Raw genomic sequence first — 21,963 nt, forward strand, 5'->3', positions numbered from 1 at the left:
TCCTTTACATATCAGATAAGGACTGTCAGGTAACTTCACTGCAGGAACCATTGACAGCTCCAGTATAAGGTAATTTTTTGGAGTCTTGTCATTTGTATTTGCTGGCAAAAAAAAAAACATTTCAGCACTGAAAAGGATGCTTTCTACAATCTTCAAGCATTTGTTCTCAATGCCAACGCTAATGCTATCAAGTTTTTCAGATGAAACTTTGTATCAAGCAAGTAAAAAGTTTGTTTGAGAAAACAGTGCAACATAACACCCCACTGCCAGTAGAATGTATTTTTGTTGACCTTGAATGAGATGCATGATTGTAGTTGTAATGGAAAAATATTTTCCTTGGAAAAAAATATCAGTTAAAGTTCATTTATTATACTGACTCCTGTGCTGCATTAATCTAAGTTCCTTCCAAAGTGCTACACTGTAGGACAGCAGAGGTCATCATGGGGTATCCTACAAATAGAGTTCTGGCCATCAAAATTTCAACACGAAGAAGGATAGCAAATAATGATGTTTTAAATAAACATGATTAAATTTGTAGATGATTTGGCATTATATAGGATGTGGAATTAAGTTTGCAGAGCTGCTACCCCTGCCAGTAACAGTGGCCATAATCCATTAGGGCGTCTAGATTAACTGATCTTGGGTGACAGATGTGATTATGACATTTCATGCTGCTTTACCTCTATGCTAAAGTTCATCATTTTTAGTGACTTGAAAATGCTGGAATGCCAGTCTGTCAGTAACCTGTGACTGGATGTTTTCACTGGGTGAGAGATGTGGAGGAAGTGTTGGCCAGGGCAACAGTCTAAGACCCTCTGTTTAGGGGTATGTCAGGACAGCATGGGCAGCATGTGGAATCACATTATTTTGTTGAAAGGTAACGACTTGGAAACCCAAAGACAGGGCACAGCCACTGGCCTCAACATGTCAGAAATGTAATGGCTGCTGTTCAAAACTTATCAGCTGTACAAACTTTAGGTGATTTTGTTGAGTATCCAGTGGCACCTCTTACCATCAGGCCAGGTGTCATGTCCGTATGACAATGGTGAGTGCAACCTGGCAATGTCCATTATCCTCAGAGCTTACATGTATGGATATTTCTATCATGATGCTGTACTGTACTTGGAAATGGCTCTCATCTGGAAAGATTATGTGGTGCTACTCCTGTGTCCTGTGTTAGTGTTGGGTGCACACTGCTGTTGTACCTGTCTCTTGTACTGCCATGTCAAGGGAAGCCACAATACTGATTGCTGTGCTAACAGCTTGTGGTGCTCCACACATTGTAACACTGTCTGTGTGGTTATTTGTCTTGCTGTGTACAAGCCTGTTTCATAACTCAAGGTATGTATCATGGCTGTACCATCCTGCACAGCCAACTGAAAATTTAGACCTATTCTCTCAGGCACTAGTCGAATGGGTCCATTGAGACCCTGCATGACATTGAGTCTGGTACTTCTGAATCCAACAACTCCATACTTGCTTGACAGCATGGGATCCTGACCAATGTAAAGTAAGTATTAGTATCAGTAGTGTTGAGAAACAGGTGAAATCATTAAAGCTGGACAAAGGTCCGGGGCCCAACGGAGTCCGCATCAGGTTCTGTATTGAATTTGTAGCTGAGTTGGTCCCTCTTCTAACTGTAATCTATCGTAAAGCCCTTGAACAAGAAACTGTGCCCAGTTCTTGGGAAAGAGCACAGATCACATCCTTCTACAAGAAGGGTAGTAGATGTGAAGCACAAACTGCTGCCCAGTATAATTGCCATTGATTTGTTGTATGATCTTAGAACATATTCTGAGCTCAAACATAATGAGGTATCTTGAACAGAATGCCAACCAGCATGGATTCTGGAAACATCAATCATGCGAAACCGAACTCACCCTTTTCCTACATGACATAGTGAAAGCTTTGGATCAAGGCAGTCAGGTAGATGAGTATTTATTGATTTCTGAGAAGCATTTGACTCAGTACCACACCTACATTTATTGTTAGAAGCATGGTTATATGGGGTATTAATTGAAATTTTTGATTGGATTGAGGAGTTTTTGATAGGGAGGACACAGCATGTTATTTTGGATGGAGAGTCATTTTCAGATGCAGAAGTAACTTTGGGTGTGCCCGAGGGAAGTGTGTTGGGATCCTTTCTGATCATGTTGTAAATTAATGACCTTGCAGGCAATATTAATAGTAAAATCTGTAATGAAGTACTGTCTGAAAGAAGCTACGTAAATATTCAGTCAGATCTTGGTAACATTTCAAAGTGGTGCAGAGACTGTCAACTTGCTTTAAATGTTCAGATATGTAAAATTTTGCACTTCACAAAATGTAAAAAACGTAGTCCGCTATGACTATAATATCAGTGAGTCACTGTTGGAATTGGTCTACTTTATACAAATACATGGGTGTAACACTTTACAGGAATATGAAATGGAATGATCACAAAGGTTCAGTTACGGGTAAAGCAGGTGGTGGACTTCGATTTATTGGTTTAATAAATGCAGTTGGTGTACAAATGAGATTGCTTAAAAATCACTCATACAACTGGTTTCAGGATATTGCTCAAGTATGTGGGACTAACAGGGGATATTAAATGTATACAGAGAATGACAGCATGAATGGTCACAGGTTTGTTCATTCCGTGGGATAGTGTCAATAGGTACAGAAGAAACTGAACTGGAAGACTCTTGGAGATTCATGTGAACCATTTCGAGAAACACTATCACTTACATAGGGATCGTGAGGATAAGATCAGAATAATTACTGCAGTCACAGAGGCATTTGAACAATCATTCTTCCTGCACCCAATACATGAATGGAATGGGAAGAAACTCTAATAACTTGTACAATGGGATATACACTCTGCCATGTACTTTGCAATGGTTTACAGAGTATAGATATATTATATGTAGATGTAGGTGTAGCAGCAACATTGTGGAATGACAAACTGCAGTCTCTCTAGGCCACGATCCTGTCACTTTTGAATCCTATCACATGCTGGTAGGTATTTGTCCTTTTACATGACGCATAACACAATCTTCTCACCGACAACCAACATTCAGATGTGATTTCTGAGTTAGATACTTTCTGCATAAGCTTTGCTTATGTACAGAATATAGATCGTATTACTCCTACCTGTTTTATATGGTTGCACTGAAATGCTAAGCAGTCACTTTTCCAAGCGCGTAGTATACTTCATGCCAGTTTGACCTGTATTGCGTGCCGTCTTCGGTCACTGTCCAAACCAATACACAAGTTGAAAGAGTGATGTGTAACACCACAGTGAGCACAATTGTTCAGTTCAAGGCTTCCATTTACAGAGTTTTCATTAATGAGCACATTAGACATTGGTGCAATGTAACCATATTGTCTCTTGTAATGAAACCAAGTGCCTGTTTCAGCAAATTTTACCTTCATGTACTGTCAGCTGAGCCGAACACATCGGCAGTGAGGGTGTTGTAGTACACCACAGTAAACATAGGAAGTGTTGTCAGGTGACACAGTGTTCAGGTCAGTTTATACCTTGCAAAGTTATCCTATATGTGACTTCTTCTTTGATGAGTTGATTGTTGCCAATGATTTGGTGGAAACAGATGACAGTAGAAGGGAAAAGTTTTTTATGTGAGTATTCTCAAGGCAGAGAGTCAAATGATAGTGAAAAGTGTCTGAAGAAGTCATGGAGTTTTACGTTAATATTGGTTTGTTGGATAACAAAAAACTGTTGTGAGCAAGATAAAAATAATCTTAAAAAGTTTTCATCATACCTGTAGACAGTTCTTTTAGTAAACTGATTGCTGTAGGAAAAGTAGCAGCAGTCAAAATGCTGATATTCCTTTTGATTGAGCAATATTTTTGACCATAATAAACTACAGATCAATACAAAGAAACATGGCAGTCAACTCAAATTAATACCAAATAAATGGAATTGGTGGAAAGACAGCGAGAAACTAGAATTTATGTTTATAATCTATTCAAATAACAAAGCTGTTGTTTCGGAAGCTGAACCAAACAAGCAGTCAACATTGCTACAACGCTATGTAATTTGGTTCTCTGTTTCCTAGGAGGAGATAATGCTGAGTTCAAGAAGGAAATCTGTTAGAGATGGAATGAGTGTTCAGTTGAAGGACCGGAGAAAGGCTTAGCTACTGTTAAGATGAAGCAACCACCCCTCTATGTTCCATCTACGTTTTGAGGAATTTATGGAAAATTTCAATCAGGATATCATGATTGTTTGAACTGCACTCCCCCCAGTATTCTAACAGTGTTACTGTCTTCTTTGGTTTAGTCTGAGTATGATCCATCTTGATTTCTGTGGGTGGATCCTTGATCTGTTGCTATATGTGGGCTTCAGTAGTTTGGTGATTGTTATTACAGTTGAAATTTATGAATATGATGAGAAATTAAGACACCCAGACAACCATCAACCTATGGATCAGTGACTGTTATGAAAACTCAGCTACAATTAGAACAATAATTTTATCATTTTTAATTCTTTTGAGTAAATAAGAATCATAGATACCTAATTCTTCACAAAATGTTGTTTGAATATATGCACTTAGTTCAGAATGGGGAATACCCTCAATGTTTTCCACTGCAGAATGGCGTTATTGAAGTTTTATATAGGAATTAGGACACAATGACATCACTGTTGTGTTAGAACTGGAGGCATGTGCAACTGTTTTGGCACAGTCTCTCAATTGTATTACTTGAGGAATTCAAATAACCACTTGTTCTTCAGCAAATTTCTCATTCTTTTCCATTCCAATTTTTCTCACAATTTACTCTAACTTCTCTTTCATTATGTATCATTACTTATCTCCCACTTTCTGTCTCATGCTTTCACTACCTTCTTTCTATTCTTTGTCATTTTACTCAGTTTCATTTTTAACTAATTTAAATTGCTATTTATGTACGCTAGTTGCTTCTTACTTAACATTCATCTTGAACTTATTGATTGCTATTCTTTTTATTTATTTATTCATTAATTTGACATGTCTATGTGTCATTCAAATGTGCCTTTACCATCACATTGCAATCTTGTCCACTTCTGTTTATCTTGTCCTATACTTCTCTCCAGTGGTTGCCAAAGAATGATATTCTGATTCTGAAACAGGAAATTCCCAAAAGTTGTTTGTATCTGCTGGATAAACAAAGAACTTCTATTAATGTAATTTTTATGTTAAAATAATTTTCATTTCTTCTACAGAATCATGCACAGCTGAAACAATATTTGCCCATAATCAGAGATAGTCCAGTATATCCAGTTATTTATGACAGCAAAGGCATCGTTTTATCTTTGCCTCCTATAATTAATGGAGATCACTCAAAAATAACACTTAATACAAAGAATGTGTTTATAGAGTGCACTGCTACAGATTTGACAAAGGTAAGTAACTAAATTTATTTTATTTATTATTACTTTACTCTGCATATGCTTTATATTTGTTTTGCCCATTTTGTAATCCTAATGAATTTCATTAAGCAGAACTGCTTTATGGATTGCCTCCTCACTGTAATTTCAAATAACATTTTTCTCACTGTCATTCTTCTTCCATTTTGGCATGAAAAATTACTTTGGGGGGGGGGGGGGGGTGACCAAATAACTATATTTGTTCATGTACTTCACTTATAAATTTTAGTAAAGATATACTCCTTCAGATTCACATCTGTTAATATTGATCATAATGGATTCAGTTGACATTAATGGCCTAGTAATATCTTTCCTAGCTACAAATTAGGAAAAACTGTGAAAGAAATTAGTGGTTTACTGTGAGTGTTTAAATTCTTCTTTTTAAGCATTCAAGTTGATGAGTGCTAAACAAGATGTTATATGTGTATCAGCACTTCAAGGAGCATTTCTGTAATCATTTAAAATTTCCAACCACATTGAAAATCAGGAAATGACATGTGCATTCTATTTACAGTCATCAGTAGATAAGCTGCAGCTACACAATAAAACGTATAATTGTAGCAGTGACCAGCAAAAGAAAAATCTGTAAATTATGTAACTGATCACAAGGGTGTTGGAGTGTGAGGTTACCTAGTTACAAGTGGTTTCAGTTCCTGTAACTAACTGTTTGCATTGAAAGTGTTGTGTACATCAGATAGACATTGCGTTTCTTAACCAATCTTTATGATATGTTCAACAAAAATAATAAATTATTGACATTATAATACAAATGGATAGATAAAAAATCTACTCACCAAGTGTTGGCAGGGGAACACACACACAAAAGGATTTAACTGTTACAAGCTTTTGGAGCCAGTGACTCCTTCTTCTGGCAGAAGAGTTGAAGGGGAAGGAAGAGGGGTGAAGGAAAATGACTGGAGAGGTTTAGGCAAAGGGGTCTGGTTTAGAAAAGTCACCCAGAACTCCGGGTTAGGGGAGACTTACTGAACGGGATGAGAAGGAAAGACTGTTGGGAACTGCACTGGATGAGATTTGAATACCTGAGAGCTTAAAGGTGGAAGATAGGATAATATGCAATACAGAGATTACTACTAAAACATTGTGCATGACTTAACAAAAGTGAAAAGCTAAGTGCATTGTATGTAACAAAGGTGAGAGGGGAGATAGTGAAAAATATACAAGTCAAAAAATGAAAGATGCAGGAAACTAAAATGAACTGAAGAAAGGAATAGTTACTGTGAATAAATGCTGAGACGGAAGGAATTAATGTAAATTAAGGCCAGGTGGATGGCGAGAACCAAGGACATCTTATAGTGCTTCTTGTCATCTGCGGAGTTCTGAGAAACTGGTGTCTCGGGGAAGAACCCAGGTGGCGCGTCTGGTGAAACATGCACTGGGGTCATGACTGTTATGTTGTACAGCATGCTCTGCAACAGGATATTGTGTGTTGCATGTGTACACTCTCTGCCTATGCCCATTCATCCATTTCTCAGAACCCCTGACCAGGGGTTCTGCGTTACTTTTTTGAACTGTACCCCTTTCCCTAAATCTCTCCAGTCCTTTTCATCCACCCCTCTTCCTTCCCCTTCACCTCTGCCGCCAGAAGAAGGAGCCACTGGCTCCAAGAGCTTGTAATAGTAATATCCTTTTGTGTGTGCATGTTCCCCAGCCGCCACTTGGTGAGTGGATTTTTTTATCTATCCATTTATATTATGATATGTTCAATATTTCTTTACAATAGAACTGTTTTGTTGGGTATCACATCCAAAGTTGTGTAATTATTCTTCTCATTCCTTTCATAATTTTTATTCTGCATTGATTTTTAATTCAAATTACAACTGTTCCATTATGGTCATGTGGAGCAATACAGTTTTGATTGTTTAAGTTGAAAGCTTAGTTATTTGCCTTCAGGATTATGCATTTGCATTTGCATTTCAAAGCTGAATTGTCCCAGATACTGCCTGACAAAAAACTTGAAGTGCACAGAAGAGGAGGAGAAATTAAATGAAACTTCACAAATTGAGAAGCTGTGTGATGTTATTTCGGTGACTACAAAATCAAATCAAATTTATGAAGAGCTTGGTATTATGAGTCCACTTCTCTGTATGATGTTCCACATCCTACTGGCCTGGATGCATGAAGTGAATCGGTTGGGAAGGATGTCATAAAGCCATTGTATCCTCCATGAGGCAAGCTGGCCCATAACTTTAATAACTGGTCCTTGACATATCTTGGATACTGACACTGGGACAGAGTTGACATCAATTGTGGTCTTACATGTTCGATCAAGTATAGATCTGGGGCTCTTGCTGCCTATGGAAGTACCTTAACAACACACAGATAGTTGATAGATTAGATTTACTTTCATTCCAATTGATCCGTAGTGAGGAGGTCCTCCAGGATGTGGAACATGTCAGAAAAACAACAATACATGACAAATATTTACAACTCAAACAAATAAGCTAATGTACCATTCCACAGGTCCCAAGTGACATGCTCGTAATTTGTTAATGAACGCTGTATGAAAGAATCATTTTACAAATACTAATGCACTGAATTTAAAATAAAAAAGTTTTTTATTTATTTATAAGGTAATAAACGTGTAATACAACTACTAAATACTTATTTACAATGAACACATTATTGCACTGAACTGGTGCAGAAGTTTGATTGTACTTACACACACACACACACACACACACACACACACACACACACACACACACTTATTTACAATGAATACATTACTGCATTGAAATTGTACAGAAGTTATATTGTACTTACATACATATATACACACAAATCAGTTGGTTCTACTGAGAAATTCATCAATGGAGTAGGAGGAGTTGGCCACCAATAAATCCTTTAGGCTTCTCTTAAATTGAATTTCATTGGTTGTTAAGCTTTTTATGGCTGCTGGCAAGTTATTGAAAATGTGTGTTCCTGAATAATGCACACCTTTTTGTACAAGACTAAGTGACTTTAAATCCTTGTGAAGATTATTCTTATTTCTAGTATTGATTCCATGAATTGAGCTGTTGGTTTGAAAAAGTGATATATTTTTAATGACAAATTTTGTTAAGGAATAAATATATTGGGAAGCAGTAGTTAGTATCCCTAGTTCCCTAAACAGGCTTCTGCAGGATGTTCTTGAGTTCACACCACATATAACTCTTACTGCACGTTTTTGTGCCCGAAATACTTTAGCTTGGCTTGATGAATTGCCCCAAAAAATAATCCCATATGACATTATGGCATGAAAGTAAGCATAGTATGCCAGCTTTTTCATTTTTATATCCCCTATGTCTGACACAATTCACATTGCAAATAAAGATTTGTTAAGATGCTTCAGCAGTTCTGTGGTGTGCTCCTCCCAGTTGAATTTATTATCAAGCTGTAATCCCAAGAATTTAACACTGTACACTTCTTCTATCTGCTTGTGTTAGACACATACTCGTGGGACACCCCTTAAGTGGGACACCCCTTACACGCTCTGAACTGCGTGTAGTGTGTTTTTTCAAAGTTTAGTGACAAAGAATTGGCTAGGAACCATTGGTTAATGTCCACAAATATTTTATTAGCTGACCTTTCTTAGACTACATTGATTTGCTATTTATTGCGATGTTTATATCATCGGCAAACAAAACGAAATTAGCTTCTGGTAATGTTACTGATGAAAGGTCATTGATATACACAAGAAAAAGTAAGGGCCCTAAAATGGAACTTTGTGGGACCCCACATGTAATTAGTTCCCAGTTGGATGATGCCTGATAGCTTGATACATGTCTCTTTCCTAATAACACCCTTTGTTTCCTGCCAGAGATATAAGATTTGAACCATTTTTCAGCACTATAATATTCTAATTTACTTAAAGGGATATTGTGATTTACACAGTCAAATGCCTTTGACAGATCACAAAATATACCAGTTGCCTGCAATTTTTTGTCTAATGAATTAAGCACATTTTCGCTGTAAGTGTAGATAGCCTTCTCAATATCAGAACCCTTTAGAAATCCGAACTGTGACTTTGACAGTATGTTATTTGAGATAACATGGTTATAAAGCCGATTGTACATTACTTTTTCTAAAATTTTTGAGAATGCTGGCAAAAGTGAAATTGGACGGCAATTTGATGCTATTTCTTTATCTCCCTTCTTAAACAGTGGCTTAACTTCAGCATATTTCAACTATTCTGGAAATATTCCACTGATAAATGACTGGTTACACAGATAGCTTAATATGTTATTTAACTCAGAATCACATTCTTTAATTAACTTTGTTGATATTTCATCATACCCACTAGATGTTTTTGATTTTAAAGATTTTATGATGGATATTATTTCTGCTGGGGTAGTGAGCATCTACAGAACCTGACAACCCCATCTTGTCAGTAACAGTTATAAAATGTTTGTTAAAAAGTTGTGCAACACTATACATGTCTGTCACCAACGTATCATTTACTCTTAATGCTATTTGTCCCTCTTCATGTATGGTTCTACCAGTCTCCTCCTTCACTATATCCCATATAGTCTTTATTTTGTTACCTGATATGACTATATTTTCCTTGTAATATATTTGCTTTGATGTCCATATTACAGTCTTTAATATTTTGCAGTATTTCTTGTAAAGTGCTGTAGCATCAACATCGGAACTGTTTCGGGTTGACAGATACAGTTTTCTTTTTGTTTTACAAGATACCCCTATTCCTTGTGTACTCCATGGCTTCTTTGTAGAATTTGCTCTAACCTTGGTAAGTTTTGGGGGAAAACAGTGTTTGAGTAAGGTAAGCACTTTATTAGCAAAAGTGTTATATTTTTCATTCATGCCATGAGCACTGTGAACCTGTCCAGTGAATGTCTCTGAGGAGTGTCATAAAATAATCAATTTTTGGCTTATTGATTACCCTCTTGAGCTCAGATTTAACAGATTTTATATCCTGTTCAGTATTAACATTTAACAGAAGGAACTGCATGTCATGGTCTGAGAGGCCATTGACTATTGGTTTTGTAATATAATTTTGTTCGTTGGACTTTTCTATAAAGATATTATCAATGGCTGTTTGTGAGCAATTGGATACCCTAGTGGGGAATTTTACAGTGGGAATTAAGTAACTCAAATAAGTTCTTATTGGGAGAGTCTTTAAGGAAATCTACATTGAAATCACCAGCAACCACTATTTCTTTGTTTTTGGTTGTTAAATGGGCCAGTACAGCTTCAAGGTGGTTTATGAACAGATTAAAGTTACCCGCAGGTGCTCGATATACACTTAATATTATGAAGGATTTTTTGTGGAATTCTACTTCTGTTGCACATGCTTCCATATGCTGTTCTAGGCAAAATTTATGAATGTCTATGTTCTTAAATTTATGACAGTTCCTGATGAGAGACAATTGCTTTGTGGGAACAAGTGTTGTCCTGGCACCACAGTACATCATGTACTATTATACTGTCAGAGTTTCCTTGATCATTTCCACCTGTGACCTTAAGTCATACCTAATGGCTCCTCACCTCACTGGTGCCCCTCCAAAGCGTTGGAAGAATGCTACCTCTCCTCCTGCCACTGCTGTATTTCCCAGTGATAATCTCCCAGGATAGTGCAAAATGGCCATTCATCACTGAATGTAGTGCAGTGTCATCTTCCCGGTCACAGCATCACTGCAGGTGCAGACGCTTGTGTTGTGGTATTAATGGCAGCCGACACATGTAATAGTAATTTTTTACTGTGGCCACTGCTAATTCCAACCAATGATGTGGGATTACACAGAATGTTGCGAAGAGTCCATTATTTGTTGTCGGATTGCAGGCAAAGATGTGAACGGGTTATGATGCCCTTCATGCGCAATACAGCAATCTTCCATTACAGTTGTCAGACAGGGTTGACTGGAACCTTGATGACAAGAATGCATGCCCTCATGTTCTCTTGCCACCCAACATTGGGCCAGTGTCACATCTGAAAGCCTCACAAATCTGGATATTCTGTTATTCAACCAGCCAGTCAAATGGAGACCCAAAATGAGGTCCTTTTCAAACTCTGTCAGACCCTGATAACACTATCTCACATGAGTTTGCATCAGCTCTGTCTCATTCACAGTGATCACTCAACATCTGATGCTGTTCATGTCTCTTACATACCCTACTAGACCAATTATCAACATTAAACATAAACAGAACTAATGCACTCTGGTTACCATTCTATCTGCCAAAGAGATTGCAATTCTAATAATTTATGTACCCGCGGAGGGTGTGTATATGTATGGAGATATGTTGACTTGTGGCCATGTCTTCTGGGAACTTAATTTTGTTTGTTGGGCAATGTATTTATTTATTATACCCTGATGAAGATTGCTTTCAATGCTAGTCAAAACATCAGTAGTTTTAACACAAATGATGCAGTTACACAACCAGAAGAACTTTATTGAAATTAACTGTAAGCTCAAAAACTTATAATCCTACATTTTAACAAAATTTAGACTGGTCTTCAGTGGCCACACGGATGGTAGCTGATGTGCCAAACATATAGACAGAGGGGCTTCAATGTCTTTTAGTGAATGCGATACTCAGACACCTTCAGTGGTCACATGTAATGTATACTGATTTTGTTTTGAGAAGAGGGAGGATTATTTCAAGAGGGGGAAAGTGATACAGCATTGAAATGAGAGGGAAAACATGAGCTTCAGAAAGAATAGGTGAGGAGCATGATTTAAGTGAAATAAATAGACAGAGAAAGTGAAAACACTTACATGCTCATGTGATTACACATACTTATTAAGCCCAAATAAAGAATGATTACAGAATATGTAAGTTTTTTGTGTGATATAGTTCTTCTTTGTGTAAGAAACAACATAGATTTTGTATCCATATCACCCTGCACATGCAAAATAACAGAATAGAAGAGAAAGTTACCTCAGGCAATCACATAATATCAGTAATAAAAATAGTGATGGAGAAATGCAATAAGGCATAGAAAAATCCTTGAAAGCAAATATTTGTGAACAAATCAGATAAACTAAACATTACCAATCCTCATTATTTAACTACCATATACATATGGTCAATGTTTGTCTTTTCTTATAATTTTATGTAGCATACACTTTAATTTAGCTCAAAGAAAACAAAAATTGTACAACAAAAAAGACACATTTGTTTAGAGATTTTTTTTATATATTGAAAAACTGTTAGTGATGTTTGGAATATCCATACGGTATCAATGTATTATGCCATTGTAAGTTGTAATGAGACTGTGTTGTGTGGAAGACAGCTAGATTGCACACCAAAGAAAATTGTCCCTTATTCTGCACAAGAAGACCACACATGGAGATGATTTTCGCTGTTGTGGATAGTAAGGTCTGATTCCAGTGTGTATTTTGAAACAATAGATACCTCATTTACATTAATTATCTTAGAAAGGGCAGCACAAAATTTAAAGACCTCTGCACCTTGGATGATTTACCAAGTTCCCTTCAATTAGCTCTCTTCTTTAGCATAAATAGACATTTTTGCTTGAGCACTATTTTAAGAGTGAATGACTCAAATGTTTTCTTTGTTTTTCAGTCTGCCCTAATATTGCTCATAGACAACTGATCTTGAGAAAGTGACAAGTATAATGTTCCTGTATGTGACACTGTTATAAAACAAAGCATCTTAACGTAAGCTGAATTATTGATTTCTTGGGTGTGTGAAATGAATTCCTATCTATGTTTCAAATTACTGTAAGGTGCTATCTTTGTGTTTTCTCTTTGTGGACATGGGATAGGGAGCAGAGAGGCTGAAGAGGGAAAAATGGGGGGGGGGGGGGGATCACTATATTGCAGTAGTAAGTGTCATGGTCAACACTGTAGAAGAGAGAGATATTGTGAGTTTCAGTGACTCATGTGGTGTTGCCAGTTGCCAACAAGATAAAATGTTTTCTGCACAACACACAGCTCCAGCAATGAATAAGACCGCCATACAGAGATAGGAATTCCTTACACTGATGCTATGAAAATAAATACTGGATATCTGGCTCAATTTTTGTAAGGAGCAAATGAAGAATTCGTATATCAGAAATATTCAGGCATTTCTTTCTTTCTTCCTAATATGATTAACAGTACTGAATCCTGATTCCATGAGGTATGAGGTAGGGAAAGGAATCAATAAACTGAATGTCATTTTCCACATAGTTGGATGTAAGACATATATTTTTTTAGTTTGCTATAGGTTTTCATGACCAGCACTATCAAATTTGTTTACTTTCTTCACCATATCTAATTTCTAACATTTCTTATTAGCAAGCTATATTGGTCTCTTCCGCATTTGGGGTAAAAGGAGTTTTATCCACGCGTACATCTTCAGTTTCAAGATATCTTCAAATCATTTTTCCATGTTCAATTTAGTTGAAGTGGCTACTGAATCTGTGAATATCATATGGAATGACACGTTAATGTAGGAAAGTGATAAACTTCTCGCATCACTAGTTTAAGTAGTTCAAGATTGACATATTTTCTGTTGGTTTCTATCTTGGGTTCTTCAGTCAATGTTTGTTTGACAATTTTTGTAAAGTTTTGCCAACGTAATGGGCTGGCATTGTCAAAGCCTCATCCTCCATTGCTGGTCATGGGTTGTAGTTGAGTTTTTGGCTGTAGATTTTATGTGCCTGTTGTGCCAACATCTGAGAGATTTTCCCTTGTCATTACCACTGTGGTTCTCCACTTGTTATCTGCAACAGTTATTCTCTGCAGCATGGGAATCCAAGATCGGTTCACCTTGAGGCTTTCCTCTTTCTAGTTGAAGCTATTGTCATGTTAGTGGATTTCTATGGCTTCTCTGCACAAGTGGGAGTGGTAGGTCTTCACCACAGCTAGTACTTCCATGTCGGTGAATTTTATTACGTGATTGGTCTCTCACAGTGCATGTCCTTCCATGGCTGATTTATCATCCTGTACAAACCTGCAGTATCATTTGTGTTTGGTGATCCTGTTGTTGATTGATCATCCAGTCTCTCCAATGTAGACTTTTTCACATTTACACAGTATGCCGTATATTCCTGATATTGTGAGTAGGTCCCTTTTACCCTTTGTCAATCAGAGACACTTTTTGATCATCTGAGACAGTTTGTAAATAGTCTTTATGGCATGTTTGCACAAAATATGGCCAATTCTGCCCTTCACTTCATGGATGTTTGATGGAGTGACTACCTAACATCCCTTCTTCTGATGTAACTTTGCTAAGTGTTAGAGTTCATAGCATTTATTATGCAACTGGTAGAGTAATTATTGCTCCTCAGAATGGTTCTTAGGTGTTGAATCTCACATCTGAGGTGCTACAGCTCACATATTCATTTAGGGTCTGTTATGAGATTATTAATTACCCTCTTTTTTATTTGTATGATAGTCTGTGCAAGTATCAGTCTGTGTGTGTCAGTTTTTGATACATTCTGCGTCCGAGGTTCTCACCATCCCTCATAACCAGCACATATAGAAAGGGTGCTGTTGATCATTTTTCTACCTCTATAGTAAATTTCATTTTTGCATGGAGACTGTTAAGACATCTTAGAGAGTCACCAAGCTGTTCCTCACCATGGCTCCAAACAATGTAGGTGTCATGGATGTACCTACACTACACCTTAGTTTTGCAAGATGTGGAGTCCAGCCCCTGCGTTTTGAAATGGATCTGGAAGAAATTGGCCACCATTGGACACCATGGCAAAGGTTTACAGCTGTTCATAGAAATCTCCATCCCACATGAAATAACTTGGGGTAGGACATGCATGAAATAGCTTGGTCATGTCATGTGGGAAAATGGAACTGATGTGCTCCAGAGAATCACTGAGTGGCATTTAGATAAACAAAGCAACAAGATCAAAGTTGACTAGGATGATGTTTGGTCAAAGTTTTAGTTTCTTAAGCTTCTCAGTGAAAAGTCTTGAGTGCTTTATGTGTGTGTTGGTCTCTTCCATATGCAGCTGAAGCAGAGAGACCAAGTGCTTGACAAATTTATATGTCAGTGAGTCACGAGCACAAATGATTGGTCGTAATAGTACATCATTTTTATGGGTCTGTGGTAATCTATACAGCCGTGGTAGTAGGGCCCATGTGTTGCTTATGTTCTTCTGTACATCTGCCAAGAGAGAAGATACCTTTGTTTAACTGATTCATATTCCTTGTGATCTGCTGCATCAGACCTGTGTTTAGCTTTCAGTACCTTGGTGGATCTAATAGGTCCCAAATCTTTTGCTCTGATCCTTTGGTCTTCAATGTAATGATCACATTTTCCTTGTTGGCAGGCAGTACCGATATACTCTTGTTGGTGTTAAGCCTCTTGATAACTTGTAACTCTTCTCTTTTCTCGTTGCAAGCTGGCGATTTTGCTCGGTGCAATATCCTGGCAGTCTCAGTGCATATTTTTGCAACTTTTTCTAAAGGAATGGTCCAGGTGTTCACTTCATTGTTAAGCACTGATATTCTTCATAGGTAGGGATGATAGCGAAATTTCCTCCTTTTTGAAGGACAGACCATTCTTCCGAGGTCAGCAGTTGTTCACTAAGGTTAACTACTGTGTGTGGCATGTTGACAATTGACTTGTTGATCTGCTTTCCGCATCTTGCAAACTTTTTTCTTCTGTCCCTGCAGCAGTTGAGTTTGTTCTGGAAGCTCCGGTGAGTAATGCTGTCAGTCTTATCCAGTGTCTCAGTGCATGCTGCCACTTAGTTAATTAAAAAAAGTCCAAAAGCTGCTCATCAGTTCTTGCCAAGTCTCCCCATGTTACATGAATTTGCTCACAAAAATAAGCTCTTTCCATTCTGTCGTAGGTATCCTGTGAATGGGTGGCAGTTGACTAGGTGCTTACATTTCAGGAACTCTTGAGTGTATCCTTCATCCTGATACTATGACAAAAAGGTGAGAGAGCGTAGCAAACAGGCTTTCGTCTTCAGTTGCTAGTCAAGGTGTCAGCACAGTCTTGAAATCTCATCCCCACAGAGGCATAGTACAAAATTTTTTGGGTTTCTGAGACCTTTATTGACATATTGCCTGTTGTTTTCTGTCTTGTGTTCTTTGGCTGTCTGTTGTTTCATGAATTTTCTTATCTTTTGTGATTCTTTTCTTGCTACCTGCAATGGTCATTCTCTGCAGTTCAGGCATCCAGGATCCATTTACCCTGAAACTTTCCTCTTTGTTGTTGAAGCTATTGTTATATTTGTGAATTTCTATATCTTCCCTGAACAAGCAGTTGTAACTCCACAGCAAGAACCACCATGTCAGTGAATCTTACTGTGTGATCAGTCTCTCTGAGTGCATGCTGCACCATTACCAATTTCTCCGCCTGTTCCAAACCGCATTACTGTTTGTGTTCAGTGAACCTGGTGTTGATAGAGCATCCAGTCATTTCAACGTAGACTTTTACACTCGCACATGGTATATGATGTATTCTCAACATTGAGAGTGGGTCACTTTTGTAATTTGTCAGTCTGAGACACTTATTGATCTCGATTGGTTTGTAATTAGTCTTTACATTGTGTTGTTTGTTACCCTGGGGATGTTAGCAGAAAGGCTGCATCCAACATTTAATCTTTTGACATGTAAGATTGACCACATAATAAAAATTTTCTGTCATGGAAGTTCTTGCTCCGGGGAAGAGCTAACACCCCTGCTGGTTGAAGGAACCCATAGAAATCCACTAACATGACAATAGCTTCAACAAGAAAGATGAAAGCCTCAAGGTGAATGGATTTTGGATTCATGTGCTGCAGAGAATGACCATTTTTGGTAGCAAGAGGAGAAGCACTATGATAATGACAGGGAAAAGCCCTCAGATGTTGGCACAATGTATGTATATAATCTACAGTCACGAGTTTGACCCCATACTGCCAGCAGCAGTGGCAGGTGAAGTTTCTGCAATGCCAAGCACTCATGCTTGTGGTATGTAAGAATGAAGAAACCAAGACAGAAATAAGTGCAGTTTGCCACAAAAGCTTTAACAATTTTGTTGTTCAGGTGTGTCAATAAATAATGACACATTACTTTGGCAAACAGTATGAGTTTGCTCTTCAAAGCTGCAGATTGAAATAATGAAATCTCTTGAAAATATCTACCAGATAAAAGACACCATTCCTCACTGTTTGCAACTGTTGTCACGGATTAGTCTCATTACCATTTTAATAAATTGTGCGACACTCTCAGGTAATGCTACAAAATGAACAAAGATTTACACTACTTCTGTATGCAAAAGTAAACTACTAAAGTCTTTATAACTGTCCTGGCCAAGCTGTAAAAACATTCTATTATTTTTTGGATTGGATTTGATTTTGTCATGGTTTGAATTATTATAGCTAATAAGGAATGGAGACTTGTACTTAGATGTTCTCATGCAAGATATTGTCTGTACACCACACAAGAAAACTTAAAGTGTGTGGCACTTCTTTCTACAAATAATCAACAAATCTATGATAATGACCCACCATTTAAGGTGCTCCATCATTAATGCATGCAACAATATTATTCAAAGGAATATTATTTTTTGTAAAGTGCAATGTCACAGTATTAAATATAGATAATCCTGTTGGGTATGTAATGAGATTTATTGTAAATAGCATTCCTTCACATAATGCATGTTTTTTCATCAGAATAATGTACATAAACCATCAATGAAGCATTATTATCTACAATGGTAGACTCATCCAGTTGCATGGAAAATGAAGAGTTTTGAAGAATACTTAAAAGCTCTCTCTCTCTCTCTCTCTCTCTCTCTCTCTCTCTCTCTCTCTCTCCATCTCTCTCTCTCCACCATTAAGTGCCATTTCTACAATCCCTCATTTTAATGTGCCATTGCTTTCATTACAGGTTCTCCATTATTATAGCTTTTACCATTTTTTTGACCCCCATTGTGAAGTGTGTCGAGTGAGGTAGTGCCGCTCTTAACACTTTTATTGGGAGATGTTGGTGAAATCCCTGTTCAGCCATCCCAATTTAAGTTTTCCATGATTTCCCTAAATCACTTTAGACAAATGCCAGGATGGTTCCTTTGAAAGGACACGCCTGATTTCCTTCCCCAGCCTTCCTTAATCCGAGATAGTGCTCCACTAGTGACCTCATTGTCAACAGGACATTAAACACTGATCTTGTTTCTTAAATGATGCAGTGATTGTTCAACGATTTTGAAATTTTTTATTGTTTTATTTCTTGAAAATATTCAATGGCCTTGTCCTTATTATTTGAATTGTTTTATTTCTTGAAAATATTCAATGCGCATGTCCATATCATTTGAATGCTTTGTAAAAAGATGTTCTTGCAGTCATCTTAGCTTCATTGCCTCATTGGATGATGATGTATTACACAATAAACACATTGAATGTTTTTGTTGACAAAATATTCTATGAAACCCATCTTGAGATACTCTGGCAAATAGTCACAAACGTGTAATTTTTTTTTTAAGCCACAGGTGCACACTATTTCACAATATTTTGTTTGAAGCTGTAGGCTTGTGCTCACTCTCACAAATACTACTGTATACTGACTAGCGTCACTGCAAATAAAAGAGCCTGTGCCATGTATTATCATCAGCACATGCACATTGTGCACTGTGGATTGGGTTTGGGGTGGAGGCGGCACCAGCTACAAACTCTGCTGGGTGGTGTGGGGAGAGATGCACGAGCTAGTCTGGAGCGAGGCTCTTTTTTGTTCGTGGTCTCACAGTAGCACCATTTAGTTTCACTTACATAATATGAACTAAACTTATGCATGGGTGATACAGATAGTATATTTTCTGAAGTTTAAACTGTCACAGGTGATTTTATGAAAACCTAATGAAAATGTTTTTAAAATCCATACTGTTTATTTCGTATCATGAAAGCTTGAATGGCCACAAGTGGATGATAGGTCTCTGCCACTGGTTAGAGCCATAAATGAACTGCAGGTCTCTCACACCCTTCCCCCCTATAACTGTTTGGGTACGTCAGTTGAAGCACTTTGCACATTATTTCATCGCCATACAGCAGTTTTTATATTTTTTCTGTTTGTTGATAACCATATTCATGTTTTTGTTTTGTTTCTCTTTCTTCCTGCCCTTTCAAATGTATCTTTATTTTTGTTTTTACATATAGCTCATGATATCTGGAACTTTAAAGGGCTCTCTGATGGCATACATTGTGAAGACAGTTTGTAGGTGAGAGCTACATTCTTGTTTCGAGAGAATGCTAATATTTCAGCAAGTGTAACTCATCTCCCCCCATGCCCCCTTCTCTACCAACTTAATACATTTCTTACATTGTGTGGATTCTTAATGCTGTAAAGTTATGAAATGTAAGGCTTTGGCACAGATCTAGAATTCAGATTTACTATTTATGCAGGTAAAAAATTAAAAAATCCTTGTGCTGTACTTACATAATTGTAGATTCACTGAGCAAACATTGGCCGTAAGACCTTGTAATAGGGCATATGTTGCCAGAGGCTATGATACTTGGTCTGTTATTATTAATGAAGAAAGGAAATTAGTCAGTAGGAAGTGATACTTGTCAGTTGTCTAATCAGCAGTGCCCAATACAAATCCTGTCATAAGATATGTCAGTGGTATATTTAACTGAAACCAATCATTTCTTTAATCACCTCATATCTTAATGTTGCTACTTTGTTGTAGAAAATGTTAATGTATCTGTTTTGTTTAGGCAAAAGTTGTTTTGGACACCCTTGTCAGTATGTTCAGTGCATATTGTGATGACCAATATGCAGTAGAATCGTGTGAAGTAGAACAACCAGATGGTGTTACCAATGTGTACCCTGCTCTGGTCTACCGTGAAGAAGTTATTGAAGTTACAAAAGCCAATGACTATATCGGTGTGTGGTACGTACTGCTTTTATTCTGACTTTTTATATATTGTGTTGTGATTTGAAGTTGGCATAATTCCACCATTTTATATTATTATAGCACAGACACTCTGTGTAAGTATTTTTGTTGTTTTTGTTGCTCCATTGTCCAGTTAGCTGACAAATAGTGTATTCTGTGAATACCAAACAAAAGCTTGTTTCCATGAGGCAAATCCAACAAAGGAAACTCCAGGTAGGAATATCAACAATATAAAGAAAAGGATAGGTTGCGACTCACCATAATGATGGCATGTTGACGTGTAGACATGCACAACAAAAGGAATGTTACACAGTTCACTTTCTGCCAAAGCCTTCTTCAGAAAATATGTGGCCCCTTCGCCATCCGATACCACCTTGGACTGGAACAACTGAAGCACATCCATTCTCATTACCTACCAAAGATCTTTCACATGTGTCCTGATGTGGATCATATCCCTGCAGAAGATCCAGGTGCAAGATGTGTCCAATCCACCCACCCAGCACTTCATACTCCACTTCCGTCACAGGGTTAACCTACTGCCCCATCAGAGGCTGGGCTACTGTGAAAGCAGCCATGCCATGTACCGGCTCTGCTGCAATCATTGCACAGCTTGTTATATTGGTGTGACTACCAACCAGCTGTCCACCAGAATGATTGGCCGCAGCTGTTGCGACAGCAAAGTAGACCATCCTGTGGCACAACATGCAGCTGAACTTAACATGTTTGCTTTCAATGGCTGCTTCACAGCCAATACTGTCGGGTCCTTCACTCCATCGCCAGCTTTTGTGTACTGTCGAGATGGACGTTATCCTTGCAACACATTCTCTGCTCGTAAAATTATCCTGGCCTCAACTTATAGTGACGTATTGTCCCCGCACCCTCCACCCAAGAGTTTCTTCCCCCTCTGTCCTATTACCTCCTCCCTATTCACGCCCCTGATGCTCATTGTGTGCCACCCTCTGCCAACGCACCTGCCTGCCTTTCCTCTTCCATGTCCCTCTCCTTTTCCACTCCCTTCCTCCTCCCCCTCCTCCCCCTCCTCCCCCCCCCCCCTTTTCCCAACACCATGTCCCATAGCCTCCTGACATACGCCTGGTGGCTCACCATCTGCAGCATCGTCGATAGAACCGACTATGGTCCTTTGGTGCAGAGCCGAGTGGAGGGTCTGAATCAGAGGCTCAGGCAGTTCTGTGACCGTGTAGGCTGCAAATTCCTCGACTTGCGCCATTGGGTGGTGGGTTTTGAAATATGCTCACTATTTTTATATACTGTATTTAGCATATTTCATGACAGTATCTTTTCCGTGAAATGTTTACAAGACGATATTTGTCTTGGCTTCAGTCGTCTAGTGGCAGTATGATTCCACAATGCAGTTTCGTCGGCTGCAGAAATGACCTGGTTCAATGTGTTTGCCTCATTTTTGGTGCTTCAAATACAATTTCTTCGAATATGGTTTCTTCTTAAAGTTTATATAAAAAAAGTAGTAGTGTAGTTCATTTTTCCTGTTCACTAACAAATTATTATGACGGTGACCTGCACATTGTTCCAACGTCAACACACACCAAGAGTTCACTGCCGACTGACTATGGTCAAAGACGACTCCAGTGTCAAAGACATTTTACACAACACACAAGCTTCCACTTGTAACCAGTCTCTTTGATATTCTTCGTCACATTTACTAATATTAATCGATATGCTGTCACTCTCAAAAATATAAGTAAACTAGCATAAAATAAGGCAAA

The 21,963-nt window shown here is 38.0% G+C and overlaps 1 protein-coding gene across 2 annotated transcripts in view; it reads left to right on the plus strand.

Annotated features, from left to right (window-relative positions):
* LOC124612297 (phenylalanine--tRNA ligase beta subunit) overlaps positions 1 to 21,963 on the plus strand; it is a 107,029-nt gene that overhangs the window by 54,586 nt on the left and 30,480 nt on the right. For both annotated transcript variants that reach the window (XM_047140411.1, XM_047140419.1), the window contains 2 exons: positions 5,204 to 5,383; positions 20,043 to 20,218. In XM_047140411.1, the coding sequence (XP_046996367.1) occupies positions 5,204 to 5,383; positions 20,043 to 20,218 (356 nt within the window). The remainder of the gene's footprint in view (positions 1 to 5,203; positions 5,384 to 20,042; positions 20,219 to 21,963) is intronic.

The sequence above is a fragment of the Schistocerca americana genome, chromosome 1, assembly GCF_021461395.2.
Source record: "Schistocerca americana isolate TAMUIC-IGC-003095 chromosome 1, iqSchAmer2.1, whole genome shotgun sequence".
Lineage (NCBI taxonomy): Eukaryota > Metazoa > Arthropoda > Insecta > Orthoptera > Acrididae > Schistocerca > Schistocerca americana.